Below are 26175 nucleotides of genomic sequence, written 5' to 3' on the forward strand. Positions count from 1 at the left end.
TACTTTTAAAATCTTATTAAACTTAAAATTAGCTTTCGAGGAAGGCATGCGTTTGCTGGATGAGACATTGGTGCTCGTCCTTTTCTTTGGATTGGCGGCTTTTTTCTTTGTCTTCCATTTCTCAGCTAATATTTATTAAAATAATTACATCTATTTATGGAAATCTTTATGTATGATTCATGTACAGGATTAGTTTACTCAGTCAGCTACTTGGATCTCCTGTAAGTTTTCTAACATGTGATTAATTTTGAAATAAACTTGTTTAATGAGTTTCCTCAGCTTTGGATTAGCAGAAAAGTCTTTGGAACTACTGCCCATTAATCTAAATATACTGAACATGCACTTGAAGCAGTGAAGTCATTTCGAGGACTATCAGATTATAAATTCAAAACGGGTTGGTAGATATTTGAAAGTTTTGAGCTGTAGCTGCACACCCATGCTTCATTTAGGAGCAATGTTGCTTTGGCCTGTTCCCTCGATCTCCTTGACTTATTGCTGATTAAAAAAAAAAAAAAAAAAAGAATTAATGAAGAAGACGAAGAAGAATCAGTAGCCACTCCAAATAATTAAGCAAATTGATTAAATTATAGATTCATTCACTTTAGACCAAGAACCGCGTGGCCACGCAAGTAAGCTGCTAGGCCAGACAGGGAAAATGCGGAAAGTAACTGTACTTATCAATATATATTAAAGGAATTCTGTATCCTAATTTCAGAGAACAAATTCCACGTGTATTTCAACATACAAGAAAAAATTAAAGAGAAATTTAAGTGAAGTCTCATTGCGTCAGTCAATATGACCCAAATATATATATATACATATATCCTCTTTTTGAGCACAGATGAATGGAATTATAAATAAGAATTTCTCTTTTCATATGACATAAATAAGGTTTGCGAAAGTTTCCACAATAATTATCAGCTTAATATATGAACTGAGATGAGATCTCTTTTTCCACCCTTGTTTTATTATTTAGGTTTTTTTGTGTTATGAGATGGGTTCAAGTACAATGGATTGCATAATTTCTAAAGGCACGCCATTTTCAATCCAATTGTAGAAAGCTAGATTTTTCTAACAAGAAATACGCCCGTCAAAGATAGATAAAACTTTTATACCTAACATATATACATGTTGGAGGAGGAATACGCTTCTTCTTCTTTTATCAAATGGTGAGAACAAGATTTTTCTTAATATAATATATCCATGCACATATGTTTGGGTCAAAGACGCTTCATGCAGCCTGAGAAGAATGAAGAAAGAAAGAAAGAAAGGGAAGAAGTAGAAGTAGTTAAATTATTATATAAATTTAACTTACTAATTAATTCATAAACAAATTAAAAGATTTAGGGCTGTTGGCTATTCGCTATAAGTTGATGGACACGGATATATACGAACACCGTCCACTGGAATTTGTCAACTCCATTCTGCCTTAAAACCCGCTTTGCTTTTGACAAATTAAACCAGGAAAAACCAATGGATATCATGTCCCTCTCCTTTAATATTATACTTTGTTTTTTTTCCTTCTGTCTTCGTATTGGTTATTGGGCTTCAATTATAACATTAGGAGTAATTGGGATTATTTTTAAGTTGAGATTTTAGACCTTACTCCTCAATTAAAAACTTTGTAAATAAAGTATGTACAGGGCTGCTTCCACACCGTTCGATTGCAGTCCTTGTTTCGTCCAACGGCAAGGAAGCTCATGTTTACTTGTGCATATATGGACCATTTCTTTTTATTTTCTTTTAGGGGTTGTAGGCCAGCGCTGCAAATTCTTATTCTAAGTTGAAGCATGGAATTTTATGGTAGTGTGGCCGTTACTCGAGGACTCTAATGCCTAAGCCCTCAGGAAAAAGAAAAGAATAAAGTGTTTGAAAAACTGGATAACAGGAAATAGTAAGAGATGTCAACGAGAAGGGTAATAAAACAATTGGTTTGAAAAACTGTGCCTGAGTTTCACTTCACATTCTGAGCACAAAGTAGTGTGTTATTGGAGAGAGTGACGCAGTAGCTATCTGCTATCCTATTTCTGGATTCATAACACTCTTTTTTCTCTATCTTTCCTCCTCGCAAACTTTGGAGTTGTACTATGGAATATCTTCTTTTTTTTCTTGTTGTTTTTTTTTTCTTTTCAAAGAATAACACTATTTCTTATTACTGTGTTGAGATTTTGAGTTGTTAGGGTTGTTAGGATATGATAATTATTTATCTTTTAAATTTAGGATATGATAAGTATTTATCTTTTAAATTTAAAGTCTAGCTATTAAGAGTTTGTTATTTAGTTTCTATCAAAGTCTTACATATAATTATAAATATAAGGCTGATGTATCTCTTTTTGATATCAGAATACAATAATGAAAACTTAATTCTTTGGTTATTTCTTTTAAGTTGGTATCAGAGCCTACCAAAAAAAAAAAAAAAGGCTTTGAAATACTTAAAACAACATGAGTGGTAGAGATGGTGAACCATCTGGATCGAAACCTATTATCATTCAATCTGAAGGAGCATTCAATGCAGGAATTACGCTTACAGAATCAAATTATGATGTATGGTCTCAACTAATGGAAATGCATATTGCTGAAAGAGAAAAGCTTTCCTATATTCGGGGAAAAACAAAACCACCTGCTGAATCAGAGGATGGGTATGAAAAGTGGTATGCTGAAAACCAAAAGGTGAAAAGATGGCTGCTAATGTCTATGAGTCCAGAGATTATGAAGTGATATTTACGCTTATCCACTGCCCATGAAATCTGGACTGCTTTATCAAAAGCTTTCTATGATGGCAGTGATGAGTTGCAGCATTTCGCCTTAAACCAGAAAGCATTTGCGACCAAATGAAGATCTCTCTCCGAATATTATGGAGAACTAACTGTAATTTTTCAGGAATTGGATCACAGAGACAAAGTGGTCATGAAGGATCCTGATGATGTGGTTGCGTACAAAAAATCTATTGAACGACTACGGGTGCATATATTTTTAGCTGGACTAGATGATTACTTTGAGCAGGTTCGCGGAGAAATCCTACGTCAGGAGTCTACTTCAGGCCTAGAAGAAAGCTATGCCCTGATTCGACGAGAGGAGAACCGCCGTGTAACATTAAAAGGAGACTATGGAGACTTCGATGCTGCTGCTATGGTGATTCACAACAAGTTAAAGACATCTATTGGTATTAGAAAGTCCACACAAAAATGTACTCATTGTAATAAGTCAGGCCACATCAAAGATTGTTGCTTTGAGCTTGTAGGCTATCCAAATTGGTGGGATCAAAATCGAGGATCACAAAGAAGGAAAGCTAAGAATTCCTTGATTTCCGCTGTTGCTGAAACCAAAACAAGTGAGGACAATGTTGAATAAACTTCAACATTAGTAGCAACCACAAGCAAGGAAGGTAAGGTGTTTAATATTTCTACATCTGTTTGTGATAATACATGGATAATTGATTCTGGTGCTTCAAATCATATGACCTTTGATTCGGACAGTTAAGAAACTTAGACCATCCTTACAAAAATCCTGTTTTGATAGCAAATGGTAATGAGGTTCCAATTATTGGAGAGGGATCTATTACTGCCACCAATTCTTTAAATTTAGACTCAGTTTTAATTGTTCCATCATTAAATTACAGCCTTTTATCCTGTTTCCCAAATAACATCGGCTTTGTCTTGTATTGTTATTTTTGGCCCAATTTCATTGCTTTAAGGATATCCAAACGAAGGCATAATTGGTCGTGGTATTAGAAGTAGGAATTTGTACTACATGGACATGCAATTGAATACTTCTTCCAAGTTGCATCATGCGTTTGCAATGGATGGTCCAAAGAAGGAAAAAAATGAAGCAGAAATCTGGTTACAACATAGACAACTAGGGCATGCTTCTTTTGGCTACCTAAAAAAGTTATTTCCTGGTTTGTTTAACAACATTGATGTTTCTATTTTTCGTTGTGATGTTTGTGAACTTGCCAAGAGTCATCAAGCTCTTTTCATCAAGTTTTAATAGAGGTCATTTACCTTTTATGATTGTTCATTCTGATGTTTGGGGTCCATCTAAAATTTCAACTTTGGGGGGATCTCGTTGGTTTGTTACTTTTATCGATGATTGCACAAGGATGACTTGGGTGTGCTTAATGAAATCTAAGAGTGATGTGAGTGCATTATTTCAGAAATTTCATACACATGTTAAGACTCAATATAATGCACATATTCAAGTGCTTCGCAGCGATAATGGTGGCAAATACCATAACTCTGAATTGAAGCATTATTTGGAAGAAAATGGAATTGTCAATCAAAGTACATGTGTTTATACACTCCAACAAAATGGGGTAGGCCGAAGGAAGAATAGGCACTTACTAGAAGTTGTTCGTGCCTCATTGCTTCATGCAAAATGCCATTATCATATCGGGGAGAAGCTCTTACCGCTGCATATTTAATTAACCAAGTCCTTCACGGACTCTTGATTTTCAGACACCTTTTCGTAGTTCTTAATGATACTACAACGCTCCATCAACATCAAACTTACCTCCTCGTGTCTTCTACCGTAGTATTTGTACATATTCATAAACATCACCGCCATAAGCTTGCTCCTCGAGCAATAAGATGTGTGTTTCTTGGATATGCAACAAATAAAAAGGGGTATAGGTGTTATCATCCTCCAACTCGACGTATGTTCATATCCATAGATGTAGTCTTTCATAAAGATGTGATGTATTTTGAGTTTGAATTTCCGGAGGAGAGACATGAAGAAATTCAGACATTAGATTATCAATTTCAGGAGGAGTATGAAGTGGTTGATAATGGTATTGGTGATCACTCAGAAAATCATGGGATACGTATTGAGCAAGAAGATCTAACTCCATCGATTGAAAAAGAGTCCTCAAGTGAAGAAGACCCTGAATCCCAAGCTGAAATACCACGCCAATCACCTGCTGAAGATATTCCTATTCTTGAACCCGATCCACCGAGAAAACGATTACCAGAACGATCCACCAGAGGTATTCCTAAACTTAGTTATGAGCCTGAAATTTCTAGTAAAGTTAAATACCCAATGAGTCATTATGTGTCGAATCATAACCTGTCATAATCAAATAAGTCACTGTCAAATCAATTATCTATTGTATCTATTCCTAACAGTGTGCAGAAAGCTTTATCTGATCCAAAATGGAAAGCTGCAATGAACGGTGAAATGAAAGCCTTGCAAAAGAATGAAACATGGGAGCTTGTTGATTGTCCAGCAGGAAAGAAACCAGTAGGGTGTCGTTCGGTCTACACCATAAAGTATAAAGCAGATGGCACAATCGAGCGATTCAAAGCAAGATTGGTAACAAAAGGATACACTCAAATCTATGGGATTGATTACACTGAAACCTTCTCTCCTGTAGCTAAAATCAGTACTGTGAGAGTGTTATTATCCTTGGCTGCAAATTTGGGTTGGTCATTACAGCAGTTTGATGTTAAGAATGCTTTTTTACATGGTGAATTATCCGAAGAAATCTATATGGAGCTTCCACCTGGATGTATGTCAACAATGCAGAATAGGAAAGTTTGCAAGTTGAAGAAATCGTTGTATGGACTGAAACAATCTCCACAGGCATGGCTTGGGAGATTTTCAAAGTCTATGAAAGCTTTTAGATATCATCAGAGTAATGGAGACCATACCTTATTCATAAAGAAGGCAAATTGAAAGATCACAGCTCTCATTATCTATGTGGATGACATGGTAGTTACAGGAAATGATCCAGAAGAGAGGAAGGCATTACAAGAATACTTGTCCAAAGAGTTTGAAATGAAAGACCTGGGTTGCTTGAAATATTTTCTTGGGATTGAAGTTTCAAGATCAAAGAAAGAAATTTTTCTGTCCCAAAGGAAGTATGCATTGGATTTATTGCATGAAACTGGAATGTCAGCATGTCAACCAGTTGACACACCAGTTGAGGAAGGCCTGAAGTTGTGCATTGAGGTAGACCAAGTACCCGTTGATAAAGGAAAATATCAGAGACTTGTAGGAAGATTAATGTATTTAGCTCACACAAGACCTGATCTTGCGTATGCTTTGAGTATTGTTAGCCAATTCATGCATAATCCTGGAGAAAGACATATGAATGCTGTCATAAGAATCTTACGGTATTTGAAGTCTGCACCTGGAAAAGGAATTTTGTTCACTCAACATATGGATTGGCAAAACATAGAGGTTTACACTGATGCTGATTGGGTTGGATCAATCGATGATAGACGATCAACTGCAGGATATTTTTCATTTGTGGGTGGAAATCTTGTGACATGGAGAAGCAAGAAGCAAAATGTTGTTGCCCGGTCTAGTGCAGAGGCCGAGTTCAGAGCAATGGCTGTTGGTGTGTGTGAAGCCTTATGGTTAAAATAAATTTTGGAAGATTTAGGTTACGCACTGAGGCAGCCAGTTAGATTGTATTATGACAATAAAACAGCACGTGATATAGCTTATAATCCAGTACAGCATGATCGGACAAAGCATGTAGAGGTTGATAGATTTTTTATCAAAGAGAAGTTGGATGAGAATATCATAGAATTGCCTAAAGTATGTTCTGAAGATCAGTTGGCTGACATCCTTACCAAAGCAGTCTCGAGTCACATGTTCTTTAAGTGTCTAGGCAAGTTGAGCATGTATGATATTTATGCACCAACTTGAGGAGGAGTGTTGAGATTTTGAGTTGTTAGGGTTGTTAGGATATGATAAGTATTTATCTTTTAAATTTAGGATATGATAAGTATTTATCTTTTAAATTTAAAGTCTAGCTATTAAGAGTTTGTTATTTAGTTTCTATCAAAGTCTTACATATAATATAAATATAAGGCTGATGTATCTCTTTTTGATATCAGAATACAATAATGAAAACCTAATTCTTAGGTTATTTCTTTCAAGTGACTGTTAGCAGTTCTTTTCTCTGTGATGGATACTGTTCTTGATGCGGGACGGAAATTGATCTAAAAACGCATGAGGTATTATGCTAGGCCAATTATTATTTTCTTAAAGAAATTACAAAATTTCATTTTATTATGTCTTCTTGTATTCCACTGTTATAGAAAAGATAGTAATTACAAAGTAAATTTTTAATTCGATAATAAAATAATATAAAATATGTAAGTGACAGAGTTTTATTATATATATATAAAGCTTGATTTTAAAACTTTGAGTAAGCTATAGACTCTTAATTTAAAATGTGATTCAGGTATGAGATAGCTGTGCTAGAATTTTATCTCTTGCGTTATTCTTTGTCACTATCGGATTGGGAGTCTAATGGGTTTCAACTTTTGAAAGCCGCAAGACAAAAGACAAAGGACATTGGTTTAGTGAGGCAAGTTTCAAGTGCTTTGTGGTTTACAGCCAAGATGAATCTAGAACCTCCACGTTTACAAGATTACCCTTTACCATATCTACCATTGCTTTCATTTTGCACATACAATTATCTTTTATAATGTCAAACAATCTCCTCTTTCTTTCTTTCCTGAATTGAGGAAAAGGGTCCAAAGCATTTTGTAGATGAGCATTAATTTGGAGTTCATGAGTGGCAGCTTTTGTCTTCCTCAAGGAATGACTAATAATAATATGGATGTGTTTCTTTGGTGAAGAGTGAATCAGTGGCGTTTCTGGACATCACTGAAAAATGACATACTCTCTGTAATTAAGTTGTGCAGATGATGTAATTCTTTTTATTGCCTTCCAAATTACTTGTATATATGCACAGCTCATCAGGTTTCCTTTAAATGGCCAACTTAATTATATATATATATATATATATATAACCTCCATTTGATGCAATTTTTTCTGCCCTTCCAAAGGAAAAACAAAACAGTGAAGGAACAAAAATTAGGAAGTAGAATGGAAATCTATTGAATTATGAAATGAATGAGGGCAGAATCTGCTTAATCAAAAAGGTGTTTTTGCCTTCTTTTTTAGAGAAAAACTTTTGTTCAGTATTTTAATTAAGGAAAAACATGAATAATGAAACCTACATCTTCTTTTCTTTTTTTCTTTTGTTTTTTTCAAAAAGCACTCAATTATACCTTGTGAACATACTTACTGAGCATCATTAACTAACTAATTAAATAAGATGCAAGTTCTGTAGGCCTTCACAATCCACATTTTAATTATTTATCCTTAAACCACAGCAGCATTTCCCTGCATACGCTTTATGGAGTAGATCTTAGTTCACATGTGGTAAGTGGTTCCTTTTAAAAGAAAATTAATAAAATGTGGATTAGCAAGGCTAATCTATATTAAAAAAATTAATTAAATAAGATATAAAATTCTTGTCTAAGCTTAGTATTTATCTTCGTCTATATATTAAATTGATAGATGATTAACACATATTTATTAGTTTTAAATGATAAAGTATGTAAGAATATGTATCACTCTCCTATTAGTTGTAATATATACACCAAGCCTGATTGGTTTATCTTATAGGTTACCTAACTTTATTTAATACTCTCATTTAGCATATATGCATTGTTTGTGGGTTCCTTTTCTTCTTTTGGATTGAAGTCATTTTTCTTTCTGTAATTTTTCAAGATGCTAACTTTATATTCTACACATAGTAGCAAATGAACCTCATGGGAGTGCAATGCATGAGATAATATATCAAACTTAGTTTAACTTATTTAGAATATGTAATACAAGATTTTATATAACAATATTATTTTAAAAATTTTAATGCAGTTGTATATTTAATATTTAGACTTCAAATTTTAGTTAAATTTTAAAAAATAATTATCATTTTATCTACATGTTCTTTAATTAAAGATTATACATATTTTTTTGAAATAAAAGAAGTCTTTCACTAAAAACGATTAATAAGTACAACTTGTAGACAAATAAATTTAACTTGTAGACAAATTTTTTGAAAAATTTGAGAAGGCAGTTCTTATTCCTATAAATAAGGGACATGCGCACAAGGAATATGGTTTCCTTTTTCCTTTTTCTTAAAGGAACAAATGAAATGCCCAAACTTATGAAGCAAGAACCGCTCCTTTTAGTCATATGTGCACGTGATCCTCGTGTCATTGCTATATAAATTTTATAATTGCTCAAGTAATTAAATCATATGATTTGGTACATCTAATCATCTTATCCTCAACTAAATGCCTTTTTATCATTCTTTTTATTAATCTTAGCTACCAAGTTCATGCCCCGACATATCTTATAAATTAATGTATACTAAAAGAATATGAATATTTTAATAAGTATATATTTTGATATAAAAATTAAAAAAAATCAAACATCAAAAACTATATGTAAATAATTTACCTATAATAACCATCAATTGTGTTGATGAAGCAGTTAATTATAATTTTACATAAAGAATGCTGAATTTGGTGATACTAAATTACATATTGATTTTATAAATATATTTTGACAAGTCCAATTGTTTGTATATTGGATTTAATCTCTTTATTCTCTTTACCTCTCCTATTGAGGAAGAATTGGACATCCTTGTAATGCAATTGTATAAAACTCTTATAAAATGAGAAGTCAATACTCCCATGATAGAGTATCATAAATTTATATAAAAAAAAAATATTAATATTTATTTATTAAAGCTAATTAAAAATATAAAGAAAGATCACGGTGGATAAAAAAAATAAAATTTTATATGAAAAAAAAGAAGAGAATACTAGAGTGTTATTCCTTTAATTGTACATAATCTATAATATCCTTAATTTTCTATTTGTTTGTTCATAGTTCATCCTTCTTAATTTCTTTTTTTTTTTTTTTTTTGTTCCTTGTAGATCTCAGCTTTCCCATGAAGTGTGATTTAATAGGAGGACAGAAAGCGTCCAAAACATAAAATAAATAGAAGATATTAAAGTTAGATATAATCATAAGGTGGACCATGGCTACTAGAATTACACACATAGAACTTGGTTCTTTGTTGGCATATGTGGAAATGTTAAAAGTATGACACTTGAAAAGCAAATCTTGTCCATGTTTTCTTTCCACCAATACTCGAGTTGCCTGGTTTTAGAGATAAGAAAAAGAAAAAGGTTTGTCTGCCTAGAAAATATGCAACCAGAGATTAAACAATTTGTTTATTCTATTGTACTAATTTCGTGTAAAATTATGGCTTAGTTTTAATGAAATTGGGTCATTCTGAAATCAATAGCATAAAATACCCTCCAACTTGTGCAGAAGTAGGAAAGAATGTTGAGGGATAAAGAAATGTCTCTAATGCTTCAACATTCCTTCCCTTAAAACTATATATGATGAATTGGGGGAATGTTCATATGTTTCATGCGCCTACAATGTTATGTCCCAATGGCTCCTTTTGTTCTTTTTTCTTTGTGGCCATGCCACTATACCGACATAATTAATCAATGTTGATTATGGCTTTGCTTCTATATTAATTTCAATACAGTTTATTAATATTTTTAAAACACCAAAATATTCTCTTTCTCTTTTCTTTTGTTATGAAAAAAATTCCCACTCAAAATTTTAACATCATCACCTATCTAAAAAAAACAATGAGATATCGTACATTGTATAAAAAATATAAAAATTAATGCTTTAAAAATTTAAAATAAACTAATCAGTTATTTAATCCTTACGTTATTATTGTTATTATTATTATTTCGATCATAAAATTAAATTAATTTATAATATTTTAAAAATAATAATGAAATAACTATTTTAAAATATCGTTCTTAATCTTTTAAAAACTTTAAAATTTAATTAGCGCAATAATATTTAAAAATATTATTAATAATTTTTAGTGGTATATAAACTACTACTATATATTATTTTTTTAGGATTAAAAATTTACTATATAATTAAGAAATTTATCTATTACTAAATGTAATATTAAATTATAATTTAAGATGTTATTTTCTAAAATTATAATTATTATCTAATTAAGAAATTAATTTATTAATTCATATAATAGTATTTCTAAAATAAAATTAATATTATTATATGACTATAAAATTATTTATTAGTTAATATAATATTAAAAAATCAATAATATGTTATTTTATAAAATTATAATCCATGTATAATTAGAAATATAACTTTTTAATAAAAAAATTATAAAATTACATATAATTTTAAATTTTATTTATCAAAAAATAAGCACACGTATCAAATAAGAATTTTATTTGTCGAAAATTATGCATAAATCTTAGAAATAGTTTTAGAGTTTAATATATATGTATGTATGTATATATATATATTCTCCCTCCCTCTGGATTTTAACTTTTATTTTCTTAAATTAACTTTTCTTGGGAAAATGCCCTGCAAGAAATATAACTTCTTAATCTTTAGATGGGCACAACTTTTTAGCTTTTACTTATTAGAGAATGATTTTCTTTTATTTTTTGTAACTCTTTTCGGACACTACTGCAATTTTCAAACAAAAAAAATAGCTTTTTAAGACAATTTTTTAACCCTTCAATTATCAATTTAAGATTATATTTTACCATCAATATCTGTATTTGTTTCTCTCAGCCATTTTAATAGGTGTTGATGATTTCAAAATTGGCACAATAAAATAATCTCAAACCCATTACCATAACTTAAATATCAAAACTATTTATTCTCAGACCCATTACTGTAATTTAATTACCAAAACCATTTAGTCATTCTAATGATTATTATTATTTTCTCTTTTTCTTTTGGTTCAATTTGCTTATGAAAAAAAAAAAATCATACACTTTGCTCCCAGTCTTAAACTTATATAATACTATGAACACCATCTATCCACTTTAATTAGCATATCATTATCCCAGTTTGATCTGCTTGCATTTTGTTGTGCATTTTTTCAACTTTTGCATTTCTCTTTGCTGGGTTTGCAATTGATGAAAGTTCAAATTGGGTCTATTTGACCCTTCAACAAAAGAACAGGGACCAAATTGACCCTTTATCCACCTCAGATATATATCCCACATTTGAGGAAATAGAGTAGCAATGTCATTGATCAATGCAAAATGCATAAGATTCTAGAACTAGAATAATAGGGGTAGGGTTGCAAAATAAATGATTCATTTAATTTTCTTTTTTTTTTTTAAATCTCTTTATAGAATCAAAGCCTTATTATAAATATCTCGAGTGCTTAATGGATCTTTATACGTAATTAATATATCATTTATTTAAATTTCTTCAACCTGCTATCTCTTTCTTTTTGTATTAAATTTTAATGTTTATTTTAAATAAGATATTCATTTGAGTTTAAATGAATTCTATCAAATATATAATAAACAGGTGACTTATTGTTTATGAATATAAATTCTATTAGATCAATTAAATGCTTAAATCAAATTTAATTGTTATGGAACCCTTATTTTTAAAATTTTATATTTATATTCAGGATGCCAATTTTGTAGAGATGAATTCTAATAAGTTGATAGGTGCAGTATCAATTAATGGACCATATACTTTGTAAATATACGTAGAGGTGTACGGTCCACACCCACCCCTGCACACGTTACCCTTTTCTGCATTAAATCCCTACATCCCTATTAAATTCCCTATTTGCTAGTCAATTAAATCAAAAGCATTAAATTAAATCGGCTAAATAATTCCCAAATGGAAACTAAATTAGTTCTAACCAAATGCTATCTTTAACATTTTTAGTTACTTTTAGTTATTTTATTTTGTTCGATCACCCAAATGAAAAGCTTCGAAGCAGTTTTTTCTTTCTCTTTTTCATGAAAATTAGAAAGAAATTAGTTAAATTTTTAAAGATAATTATAAGTTAATTATCACATAAGAAAAACTGGTACTAGAACCAAACTACTAATGTATCCAATGGATTGTCCTCCCTTAATGACCCTCTATGGGAAATATTGCAAAAGCAGTAGTAATATGGTGATAAAAGCACTTGAGTTTGAAGGGTCCTGTTCTATGTGCTATTTCCAGTTTCTCCCTTAATTGTTGACTTGTGAAAAATAGTGTGCATTTGTGGCTATCAACCCTTACTTATTAAGGCTGTCATCCAAACTTTACTTAGTTTATTAAAGTTTTCATATTTTATGACTCTAAGTGAGATTAGTGACCACAAATTATAACTTAAATTATTCATCAATCTATTGAAAAAGTTAAAATATCTGCTGCAGAAACTATAACATATAAGACTATAGTTTTATTCTAGTAAGTCTGTTTTTAAGTATATGTCTTAAAAAAATTTGTAAGTATGTAAATTTTATATTCAAATATTAAACTATTCCTCCTTCAAACTCTATAAATAAGTTGGTTTACGAGTCAAACGAATTAATCCATTTCTAGCTTCAACGTAAATTGAGCTGAAACAAAAATTTACCGAGCCCAACTCTAAGTAATTCACGAGCCACTCGACTCATCATTTGCATTCTTACTAACTGAGCACTTGTGAGATTTTCTCTTTACTCTTTCACTCGTTGCTAACTAAATAGTATAATCAAACTATCTTAACTTAATAATATAATTCTAAAGAATACAAATGAAGACATTAAAAGTTAAAACTTCTATAGTAGTTATAAATTTTGCTACATTGTTCTAGCTAACACTTAAAATAAGATATGCATATTAATTACTTGTATCCTTTTCTTTGATCTATAGAAAATTCAACCATTAAACAATTAAACTGTCTCCTAATTACCATTTATGTTGGGGAAAATACTCACATACACACACTATGACTATAGGGTTATGGCTAGTGAGGGGATAGTCTTTATGGCTAATAAATCAAAGAATAAATGTAACAGAGCATAGATAGACAAATAAAAATGGAAGTCTTAGTTTTCAATTGTCCTGGCTCAATGCATACACAAAAGATGAAAATTGAAATGCAGCTTTTGGAAAAAGAAAACTATAGCATTATGGAATGGTTAAGCTATCGAATGTTCTTGGCTGATAAAAATGAGAAAAATGCTTTCAGCAAATTAAATTATTTTCATCCTCCAAAGTCAAAATGAATGTGAGAATTTAACCATAAAACTGCACCTACCCTTTTCGATCCTGAGGAAAGAAAATAGAGTCAATTTCGTTGAAGAAGGAGGCATGCATCCAAAATTCCAAGCCAATACTGAAGTTGTACAGGAAATTCTCATACCTCACTGTCTATTTTCATCAAGTTTTTATACAAATTTTAATAGTAAAGTGCCTGAATTTAGCTTAATTGTTAGATTTTTTGTAAAACCATACAATTTTTTTACAGTTTAATGCGATGATTAAAATTATAAATAATCTTTCTGACATGATAATTAGAATTTGCTTAGCTAATTCATGTAAGCGCCCATCAAAACTTCATATATTATCTACTTGCAATAGATTTTAATGAACTTCAGTATTGTTTTTAGAAATTTATAATAACTTTGTAATTTTGGTAAATTAATAAAAATTAAAATTAGTCAGAGAAATTTCACACGCCGGCCATCTATGCATATACTGCCCACAAAAAACAGTGTTCGATATGCATAATTCCTCCTATTTTTTGTTTTAGAAAAAAAAAAAGAAAAAAGAAAAAAGTGGAGAGATTGTCTAGAAAAAAATAGACAAGTTGCTTGAAGGAGGAGAAAACCATTTCCACGGAACTAAGATAAGTAAGAACACATAAACAGTGTGGAAAGTCAAAGGGTCAAACTTGTTACTAAAGCATAATTAGTATCTAAGTTTAAGTGGTTAATTAAGTCATTAATTAATTAGTTAATTTTATCCCAATTTCCTATTGCGGCTTTGCCCTCCTCCTCTTCCTCTCACGTGCGACCTTTTCTGTTAAATTTTCTAACCTATCTATGCATCTATAAAAACCCCACCTCCTCTATCTTCCTGTATTAATCCATCTTTCTCTCTCCCTCTCTCTCTATAACTTTTAATTTTTCTTTTCTTTTCCATCTTTCAATCAATCAGTCTCTCCATTTAAGGGAAAATTGTTATGATGGATGTTAAAGTCACGCACAGCAACAACCAAAAGAGCAGCTCCTCCTCCACCACCACCGCCACTCAAAGTGAAGATGAGATGATGAGCGAGTTACGGAGAGGTCCATGGACGGTTGAAGAAGACTTTAAGCTCATCAATTACATTGCTACTCAAGGAGAAGGTCGCTGGAACTCTCTCGCTCGCTCTGCAGGTAAATTATTTATTTATTTCTATCTCCTGCTTATAATATATATTGATCATCCATCATAAAATCGTCCAAAACATATTGGGCAAAACAGCCAAACAACAACTTGCCAACTTGTCGTGGATTATATATAATGGGTTATCTTTGCACTGATCAAAGTACAAAAGTGCAAAGTCTTCTCTTCGCTTTTCTTTCCTTCTTTGTTCTTTTGATGGGTTCTGTCCCAATTGATGAAATCCAGTTAAGGATCTACATATGCCACAATTTATATCCATGTAAAGAAAGCATGATCGAGCTTTCATGTTTCATGGTAAAGTGTAAGCATTTACATAGCTAAAATAGGACAATTTTTGTGAGTTATCCTTACAACCGGATGATTGTTCTTTAGCCGTACTATTAGATATTTAAATTATGGTTTATGTTTTATATATAAATACAAAAAAGCTGTAACATCACAAAGTTGATGCAAAGGCATACATCAACTGCAAAAAGAAAAGAAGCATAAGCGAAAATGCTCTTTCTCTTATTTTTATTGGTTTTTTTTTTTTTTTCATTTAATTATCTCTTCTCTTCTCTTGCAAAGACAACTTTACCAAAAACTTGTTTACAATGAAATAGGCCTTAAACGAACTGGGAAAAGCTGCAGATTAAGATGGCTAAACTATTTAAGACCTGACGTTCGACGTGGAAATATCACTCTCGAAGAACAACTCATGATCCTTGAGCTTCATTCTCGATGGGGCAATAGGTATGTAATGATGATAATGATTATATCTTTATTTGGTTAAAAATGATTATATTTCTTTTTGATTCTGTAATAACATCTAATTGTTTTTTTTTTCAGATGGTCCAAGATTGCGCAACACTTACCGGGAAGAACAGACAATGAAATCAAGAACTACTGGAGAACTCGTGTCCAAAAGCACGCAAAGCAACTTAAATGTGACGTGAATAGCAAGCAATTTAAAGACACCATGAGGTACTTATGGATGCCAAGATTAATTGAAAGAATTCAAGCTGCCAATAACACTACTACTGCTGCTGCTGCTACTACGACCACTAGCACTGCTGCACCCACCACCACAACCACCGCAGAGGCCCCTAATCACCACCTAATGGCCACCGATGAAATGGGTAGTGGACAATGGGCCGCCATGGCCGGTGGAGGGATGATAAGGAATGATTTCGGGGTTGCACATGTTACTCCGAGTTACACTACGCCAGAGACATCTAGTACAGCAGCATCATCGGACTCGTTTGGAACCCAGGTTTCACCTGTATCAGACATGACTAATAATAACGATCACTACAGCATCTCGGTTAATCATAATGCTAATCCAGATACTAATTATTTCCAATCTGGGCAAGTTTGTTATTCAGAATCCATGATTTCTCCATCTGGTTATTTTAATCAAGGATTGGATTTTCAAGCTATGGAGCAGAACAACATTAACCAATTATGGGCGGATGGTGGGGACACGACAGACAATCTGTGGAGTGTTGATGATATTTGGTTCAACATGTGAAGGGGGGAAAAGAAAAAGAAAAAAAAGAAAAAAAAAAGAAGAAGAAGAAGAAGCCTACATGTTAAAATAAAATAGGCGAAAAATGTAGAATCATGCATCTATACAGGATTATTCATAATTACATATAGGATTTGTGATAGATTAAGGAAGTCTAAATCGTGCATTAGCTTTATAATTAATTTCAATTTCCTTTGTTGGTTCCTTCTTTTTTTTGTTTTGTTTCTTCCCTTATTTTGGAGGGGAAGGGAGGGGTGAAATTGAAATTTGAGCTGTTCCTTAGTATCATTCTTTGATATTGACAGTGTAACTTTGTTTTTAGTTTTCTTTCTTCTTCTTTTCTTTTTCTGTATCAGAATAGATGATTGCATTTTAGAAGCATGGATTTAGATGATTTATACATTAATCATATCTTTTTATCACATGAGTTGCATATTTTTGACATTTACTTAATAGATTAATCTGGCTCAGCAATATTTTACTATTTTATAATTATTAATTTTTCTTGATTTTCTCTTCTACTGTGTTGAATTTCTTTTTTCTAGTCCTTTTAAAATAAAAATTTCTATAATTTAAAAACATTTAATATTAAACTCAACATTTTGGCCACTACTTATCTATTTATGGTTGCAATGACATGTTTTCTTAATTTAAATTAAGCTAAAAGATTTAAATTATTGTTATAGTGTATATAATATGGTAAGTTAAAGCCATAGCCTACAACTTTTAAATTATTTATTGGGTTTATGCTTTTACACGCAAATTAATTAGGATATTTTAGTCCTAGCTAATCTCTTATTAAAAAAGAATCATACATAAACACTAGTAAAATTTAAAAAATAATAGGAAATAATAAAATTGAGTGTTAATTAACTCATCACGTCATCACATGTAAATTTTAGGGCAAATGTATATGTCACCGTATCTTCTTACATTTGTATAATATAAGATTAATTAAAAGATAATGTGAATAATTGGTTCCACCATCTTTATTTGGATGTTAATATATATATTATTAAAAAGAGTTTAAATCTCGAAGCATATAATATTCATGTAACTTTTGAAACATTGGCCATGGGGCCTGAACTAGATGATTAACCTTCTAGATTGCAAAAATTGCTTTTATTAAATAAATTGTAAGTTGTATTATTTTTTGAGACGTGGCATTATAGAATTCATCTTACTTTTGGGTATTTTATTTAATTAAGTTGGCGATTAAGGAACTACTTTGTACTTAAATTATTAAATTAAAAAAAAAATTATTATATATATCTTATCATGTTAATGATCAAAGCCTCCTCCTAGTACCAATTATTCCAAACTAGCTCCATTTATTGGCTTTGTTTCTTTCTTTTCTTTTTTCCCCTCTTTGTTTGCCATCGTACGGACAATTTGCTTGGAACCCATTTTGCCAGACAATATCTAATATCAACCCACTATTAATCTCTACATCTTGTTTATTTTGTACATTGTCATGCAATCTTTTTAATTATACGAACATACATTTATACTGAGGATACATGGATTTTAGTATTAACCCTTTTTATACAAATGTAAAGTATTTAATTAAAAAATTACTTTTTTATTTAGATAATAATTTAATATAGTTATATCATTAATTCAGTTACTAATATTGAAAACATAAGAAAAATGATTTTAAAATTTCCTAGAAAACTCTTAGAATATTAAGTTTGATTTTTATTATATATATAGTATGTTATTATTGAAACACATAATTGTAATTTATCAAATTAAAAAAATATCACAACAAAAAAGATATCAACGGAGTTTAACAGTTTACAACAGGGTTAATAGATAACTATTACTGTTGCCCAATGAGACGGCCCGTTGGACTTTAATTAAAAAAAAAAAAAAGGTGAAAATGGCTATTATGCCCTTTGTTGGAGAAGCAAGAGTTGAAAGTTGATAAGACGAAGGCTTGCACGTGGGAGGGGGCAAGGGCGAAAACGTGATAAAATAAAAATTTATAATCTGTGGAGAGAGAGAAGTGTATGGCGGCGGGGAATCTTTGTAGGGCGCGTGCCTATAACAGAAGCCATCAAATTGGTCCCCAAGTGGATGAAGAGTTGAGAGAACGCCACGTGTATTTGAACACTTAAAAGTAAAAAAAATGTTAAAATAAAATAAAATTAAGCTTCCTGGATCGAAGCACTGACAGCCGCAACCATTGAAACAGCCCATTCCAAAAATTCCACGTATGACCTTCCTTTCCATTATTTTTCTTTTTTATACATATCCACATTTTTCTTTACGTTTTTTTGACTATTTCTTACAAATGCATCACAGAAAATTCCAAAAGTGAAAACCTCAGATCCTCCTATATAAGTTCCAGTGTGCAGTTTTAAGTTCCTGTAAATACTTGAAATTGTAAAGTCCAATAATAGAATGATAGAGGTTTTTCATATGAATAAATTAATAATTATATATTAAGATATTATTATATAATATAATATTAATTATAAAAAGGAAATTATATGAAAGAGTACACCACGAATATTGGTATACAACTGGGCTACAAAAGCAGTAGAGGGAGGGGAGAAGAACATATGCAAATACACAACTGGACTCCACCATAGTGCTCTCTGCTCAGAGACTTTATCTCTGCGCCACGTTGATTTCTTCAACTCCCATCTTTCCCCTTCTCCAAAAGGTCAAAGTAATCTTCCAGTGGGAACCATAAACTTCAGAAGACTTCCTTGTCAATATGTGGGGGCCATATCGTTATCCCACGTGGAGATGGTCTGATGCTATCTATCATTATTTCTTTTCTTTCTATCCATCGCTGGGGGAGAGAGAGAGAGAGACAGAGGTCCAACTGTCCAAGTCTTCTCCGTAAGGCTCTAACCGAAAGTTGGGGGCGGAGGGGGAAGACTGAAGGAAGAAGAGAGGAAGAGGGTTGTTACTGTCAGGTCTCTGTTGATGATCTTTCAATTCAAAAAGGTACCCTTTTGGCCCCTTTACATTGTATCTGTACTTTCCTCCTTTTATGTTATGTAATTTTTTACTGTGCATATATCTGAATATGCTTGTCAAGTTCTCAATATATATAATATATTTAATATGTTGTATAGGTACGTGATATGTGGCATCACTCTTATGTCACCTTCATATATATATTGGATTCAAACATCATTTCGTATATGAACAATTTTTTTTCATCATACAATCATGAGAATATATACAAGTTGCCCATACATTTTAAGCCAATCGATGTTTATAATGCATATTTAAGGACTGCACCCAATAACTTTTAACTTAACTACTACTTAGGAACCTCTGTTGATTGCTTTACTATAGTGGCTTTCGAGAGTGATGTATACTACTGCTATATATATATCTTTTACAGAAATGGTTTGTTTAGATTCTTTTAGATCGTAAAAATTAGGTGACAGACAGAAGTAAATTATAAGTACAGAATATGAATTTGATAGTTTATATATATATATATATAATATTATTCTCTCACTAACTCATAACTAGATTAAATAGCCCATGCACTATAAAACTTATCAAGATATATACGCTTTACTGATCGTAACCAACAATGAATTCTTCACATACAATATACTATAAAACCTAATTCCTTGTTTTTGCTTATAAAATAGCCATCTTTCAAACCCTTTTAACATAAAGTTCTCTTTCTTTTCCTCCTCGAACAATAGAACCACATATATATTTTCCCCAAGTACAACCACAAGGTACGCTCTTACACAAAATAGATAACATAGATAGAGCTCCTCCCCACATGCTTATATGGGATTCCTTCCTACAAAAGTACAAGAGTAACCCATATTTCATCCGTCGAATATAGACAGAAAAAGCATGTGTTATAGAACACATGCTATTTGGTGAACTCTATCTTCTCTATTAACCACCATTTTAAGTATATAACATTTCCTTTTCATTCTCTCATTCATCACTTCCGTGAAGCATTTGTAATGAAAGCCAAGTCGATCGACGCCATGTTGCAATATATTTATATATGAATAATGTTTTTCTTGTTATCTTTTTTTTTTTTTAAAGAACTTTCTTTCTGTTTTTCCAAAAGTATCTGTAGCCACTAGTTTCAGGTGGCTAACAAAAGTTTATGAGTGATCTCTTTCAATTTATAGGTCATTAACAAAAATGGATAGAAGATCTTTCCAACCCGGAACAAATAAAGTAAATGCTAGTGTTGGTGTTCCACTATGAGGAGGAAGCATATGCTTTATTATTATTTCATGCTTATCCCCATCTGTGGAAAACTTGTATCAGATATTTTCTATATTTTTTTTCACGACAAATTATTTAAACTATCAAGTATGTCATTATCTAACTCACACAGAATGACATTTATTAAACCACAATACCGTTTGAATTTGAATCTCTTAAATATTGTGGTATGCTAGAACTAACCCTCTATTAATTGAAAATGTTAATCGATATGTATTCATAAATATACAAAAGAAAACCCCATTATATAATATAGTGGAGTAACACTTGCAATGTTACATTAATTTGTTGTTCCTTTATGCCTATTATTTTAGAAAAAGAAAATAGGAGACCAAATAAGCTTTTAATGGAGACGTGATTAGTTCAAACTACCAACCTAGTATAAACTTACGAAATCAAATATAACTATATGGTATTTCATCTGTAAATAAAGTTAAAACACTAGTATGCCCGTCTTTATAAAAAAGAGCGTGCAACAGTAAAATTCAAAATGTACTTTATAAATGGATTTAATAATTCTTTTTTAGCTATAACAGATAGTTGGATGAGTGACATATATAGAATAATTATAAAATTCAAATAATAAGTCACTTTCTCATCATGAAAGTCTTGAATATTTTAAATACATATCTCATTCAAGGATTGGGTAAACCACTGAAAAGATCCAAGTGATTGTTTTAGATTTTATATGATATATTAGGCAACTTTTAATTGAAAATGCTATATAAGATGTGACAAGAAAATGTGATATAGGATGTGACGAGAAAGAGAGTCCCGGAATAGAATGAGCAAAACGAATTATCAATGCATGAAAATAAGTTCAAAATGACCTAAAATAGAAGTAATCATGGCCATAGTTAAATCCGTATCTAAATTGTTATATACACATATTAGTGCTGCTAACACTTAATAATTTGTTGGATTTGCGTAAGAAATATGTTATACTGTTCGATTACGGCAGCATTACAGTATATATATATATATATATATATATATATGTTACACTAGTCTTTGTCTTTGATCACATTCAATGTCTGTATATTCTTTTTTTCTCAATCATTTAATCCTATAATTGCCACTGATTAGCAGATATCTGTTGTTCGTAATATTAATTTTCCAAAAATGTTAAAGAAGACATGGGAGGAACTACGCGTCCCCTCCTTCAACAAAAATGGTAAACCTTAAAAGAGTCCTAAGTTCATGTCTAACTCTCATACGTACCTGTTTGGGTACTGAAAGGGATCTATCCGGTAGGAGGAACATGATGATAGATAACCATATTGATTCCTGTGCTCACGTTTCAACAAATTGTCCAAAAATATCATTTTTCACATAGATAATGCACGTGCGTCACTCGCATTCTAAGGCTCAGATTAACCAGCATGGACGAGTTGGGTAAATCTTTACACCAATATTGCACGTTACTAGTTGTATTAATTGGTTTGGACATGTGCTTGTACGAACTTAGGCAATCGTACATACTATCTTGTATATTTATTTTAAGAATCGATGAAGCTTAAGACGATAGTTTGGTTATCCACATAATAAATAAAGAAATGAGAGAGTACCAAATGTTGTGCCTACCCTACTAATACGATAATTAAGTCGATATGAGTCTCAAAAAAAAATAAGAAGGAAAATAAAAAGAGAACTAAGGGTTTATGGATTAAATTGACCCTACTTTCTCTTCTTAATTTGCTTTTCTTTCATTGTATAGTAAAAAAGAAGCTCTAGGGTATCTATTTTCAAATCTAAACGTTGAAGATTTTTTAAGTGTACTAGCTATTAGTTTTTATAAACGTCTTAGATGTCTCTTATATGATAACTTTTCCTTAGTGAACTCAAGATTTAAGGTTAGGAATGGATGTCTTACAATTTTAGGCTTGATCAAAGACCTCAACTTAGATTCGCCTCTCAGCCATACATTAATATTTGATTGGACTATGTAGCTAACTAATAACTAGCTTGGTTCATTTCTGGCTCCATCACACATAAATTATAGGTTTGAAGTCTTTCTACTACTACGCTCCATTTATTCCATGGGTGTATTTTTTATTTAACACACTAATATAAGTATGAAATGGGTACTCGGATCCCCTTTAGCCGACCCAATTATTATTCTTCTCATCCAATTACTTGGTAATTCGCGGACATGCAAGTGGAGTAAGAGGAGGAGATTCACATTTGCTTCACATCTAAATAATAAGTCAAAAGGATTGTGCGTCCTTCTTACTACCTAAAAACATGTGCTTGTTTTTCTTTTTTGTTGTTGCCATCTTGATGTTCATAAAAATAAAATATTATTCCAGCTTAAATATTGAGGAATGGGGAGGGAGGAGCGTTGAAAAGTCAGGTCAACTAGAAAGGGCTATAATACATATATTTATTCACGTAGCAAACCACAGTTGGGTCAAAAGGCCAATGCTACTACAAAAATCACTACTTAGTGGATGAGTAAGCACTCAATAATAATATTTAAAGAAAAAGGAATGTGAAAGTTTTGTAGATTTTTAATGGGTAAATGTTAAAATTGGAATTAGAGTGTTGTAATCACTTAACAAATGATTATTAGTGAGATAAGCAGCAGCCCAGCACTTTGACCTTGACCCTTTGTGTTTATTTTAATTAATTTAAATTAAATTCATTACCCACAAAAACACATAGGGTCATCAGCTGAATTTAATTATTATTCTAGATGATTCAGTTTCATGGATCATTGCTTACGCAATCGAACGAAGATGGTGTTTAACTTGAAATTTTATTGACTCGTTGAGGCTTTAAGAAGGTGATTAAGGAGTAATTAATTATGAATTTGAACAATAATCAAAGATATCTAGTAAGAATATATTTAAAAAATATATATGCAATTGTTTTAAATATTAAAAATATATTTGAAAAAAAAAGTAAATAAATTAATGCTGTTTTTAAAAATTAATTTGACAATTTTAATTTATGAAATAATATAAAAATTACTCTATTAAATACAAATATTCTAAACCTATTTCTTTTAACAACCAACAATATTCATAATTATATTATCATCAATTTTCAAGTCGCAGTGATGTCAAATCAATTTTTTTTCAAACAAAGTTACATCAAATCAATTACCTAAGAAAATATAAGCATGGGCGAAGAATTATGTATAAACGTTTGGTGGCATTGACATTGAAACTACTGATTAGGATAATATAACCTTATATTGCAAAAATAATTTAATCTTTAATCAAATCGATTAATTCTTTTTCAGAAAGTATAAATATTGAGTTAAAAGAATAGTAACAGGCCTACAACAAAGTATTAGCAACGGGGCGGGCCTAGAAAATTAGACTGTGTCGGCCTGTTGGGCCGATAGTGGGCTATGTATATTTCTGCGGGGCCTGTTTGGGCTCATGATTGTCCAATGCTCAGTTTAAGAAGAAAGTCTACATTACATGAAAAAATGTGTATGCTTTATTGTTATAAGTTATTTTGCTTTTATTATTCTCAGATATTTTATACATAATTATAGTTACACGATGTTATTAATATATTTAGGAATTTAATTTCTTACAAGTTGGATAATTTCGTATTTTAAATATTATATAATATATAATAAAAGTGGCGCAATGGGCAGGAAAGGAATCATTCAGGGGGAGTTGAATGAAAAGAAAATGGTAAGAGAAAAGTTATGGCTTTCTCAGGACCACCACCGACCAACCTCCTCCGCATTATTATTTTACCGTAACCAAACGCGCGTTTAAGGGCTGAGCTGAGACTCCACGACTCAAAAGATTTTTAGGGTTTCATTAGGAAATGCTGAGATAGTTGAAACGTGTGGGATACATAATCATATAATACTGTGACCACAGATAGTCTCTTCTATTTTTCTGGCTAATTCAAAATAGTCCCTTTTCTGATTTTTATTTTTTCTTTTTTAAAACGATAATCTTTTTGCAATATGGATATTAGTTTGCCCTTTTAGATAAGTTCTGTGACGTGTATCCTCTTTTTCTCTCTCTCTCTCTCTGTTTTTCTTTTAAAAGGATAAAGAAATGGAGAATCTATAGGTGGAAAAATAAAATTAAAAGACAAAAATGAAGCTTTCTTGATTCACGCACATTTTCTATTCTATTGTTTGTTTTGTATCAGAATATTCAGTCAATTTTACCCTTTGTCTCTTCCAAAATTGAAATAGCCCATTTTAATACGTCAATTTTACTAAAATAATCCATTTACAAGGATGAATGCATTGACTGAATCTCCATTCGATTTTGCAGAAATACACGAATTTATTAACTCCTTAAAACTTCTTTATGAATAGACTTATAATTAATGAAAAAATATTTATTTTTAGTGCCTAACCTAATATCTTAACATACTAACGGTGGTAGGATTACAACAAAAAAAACACAGGTGGAAATATTGACAGAAAAATTATATAGTAAAACAACACCTATTGTATTTTATAAATATCATAAGTTATAAATAAAATAGATTCCTAATTTATAAATACATACGCATAACAATAAAAAAAAAAATTAAATTCAAAATTTATCTTATTTCCTAAGTTCCAATAATTTTGTCTATTTTTAAAATTTAGTAGCTATTACAAATTTTATATTTTATTTACATGCAAAATCAATTTATTTTCTCATATACTCATTTATTTCATACACGTGACTTATCTAATTGTTTATCCGATAAAAATGTCAAAGAAAAGTCTTTAATCAAACGGTCTAGAATGATTTATAAAACACGTTTAAGACTTTTACAAAGATATGTTCATTTTTTCGGATAAAATGTTCTGTTGGTACTAAAGTTTTGACTTTTATTTGCATTTGGTATAAAATTTTTAATTTATTTATTTTTGGTACCATTCCTATTATTTCTGTTACTTCTGTCAGTACCAATGAGTATTCTGTCAGCTAATTGATGATATGGCTTCCGAATTTACAAAAAATCACCCTCCACTTGACACATGTTTTGCTGACTCTTTTATTTAATCATAGTCAGGAAATCACTTGTGTCCCACCTCCAATTATATAACTCTAAATGAGAAAAAATCTCCAATTTCGAACAAGAGAAGGTCATGAAAGCCACATACAAGGAACTAAAGAATTAGACAACAAAAACGGGGGAAAAAAAGGAAGGTGGAACAAAGAAGAGCATTAAAAAGAAAAAGAATAGAGCAATGACAATTACATAAGGAAAGATGAACAAAAATATAGAAAAGAAAGAAGAGACTATTAAGAAGGAAATCAGAAAATCCAGACCTAACAAGAGGGCAACTAAGGGAGGAATAAAGAAGAAGATAGAAAATCCAGAAAAGATTGCAAAAAGAAGAGACTGAAAAATCCATTATCAAGGAAATAAACAGAAAAGGAAGG

At 31.1% G+C, this 26175-nt stretch overlaps 2 protein-coding genes across 2 annotated transcripts; both read left to right on the forward strand.

Moving 5' to 3' along the window:
• Window positions 1–1420: 1420 nt before the first annotated feature.
• Window positions 1421–3351, forward strand: LOC125371102. The gene is made up of 2 exons (XM_048379244.1): window positions 1421–2670; window positions 2881–3351. Exons 1-2 carry the CDS (start codon window positions 2443–2445, stop codon window positions 3349–3351), a joined length of 699 nt encoding a protein of 232 aa, XP_048235201.1. The 5' UTR covers window positions 1421–2442.
• Window positions 3352–14742: 11391 nt separating this feature from the next.
• Window positions 14743–16897, forward strand: LOC8261303 (transcription factor MYB108). The gene is made up of 3 exons (XM_025157332.2): window positions 14743–15059; window positions 15672–15801; window positions 15898–16897. The coding sequence occupies exons 1-3, from the start codon at window positions 14864–14866 to the stop codon at window positions 16577–16579; spliced, it is 1008 nt and encodes a 335-aa protein (XP_025013100.2). The 5' UTR covers window positions 14743–14863; the 3' UTR covers window positions 16580–16897.
• The last annotated feature ends 9278 nt before the right edge of the window (window positions 16898–26175 follow it).

The sequence above is a fragment of the Ricinus communis genome, chromosome 9 (assembly GCF_019578655.1).
Source record: "Ricinus communis isolate WT05 ecotype wild-type chromosome 9, ASM1957865v1, whole genome shotgun sequence".
Classification (NCBI taxonomy): Eukaryota; Viridiplantae; Streptophyta; class Magnoliopsida; order Malpighiales; family Euphorbiaceae; genus Ricinus; species Ricinus communis.

Excerpts from the sequence above, each read along its gene's own strand:
- LOC125371102 (XM_048379244.1), top strand. The coding sequence starts at position 2,443 with ATGAGTGGTAGAGATGGTGAACCATCTGGATCGAAACCTATTATCATT. Across the intron at positions 2,671-2,880 it reads GGTATGCTGAAAACCAAAAG|GAATTGGATCACAGAGACAA; the intron begins GTGAAAAGATGG and ends GTAATTTTTCAG.
- LOC8261303 (XM_025157332.2), top strand. The coding sequence starts at position 14,864 with ATGATGGATGTTAAAGTCACGCACAGCAACAACCAAAAGAGCAGCTCC. Across the intron at positions 15,060-15,671 it reads CTCTCTCGCTCGCTCTGCAG|GCCTTAAACGAACTGGGAAA; the intron begins GTAAATTATTTA and ends ACAATGAAATAG. Across the intron at positions 15,802-15,897 it reads CATTCTCGATGGGGCAATAG|ATGGTCCAAGATTGCGCAAC; the intron begins GTATGTAATGAT and ends TTTTTTTTTCAG.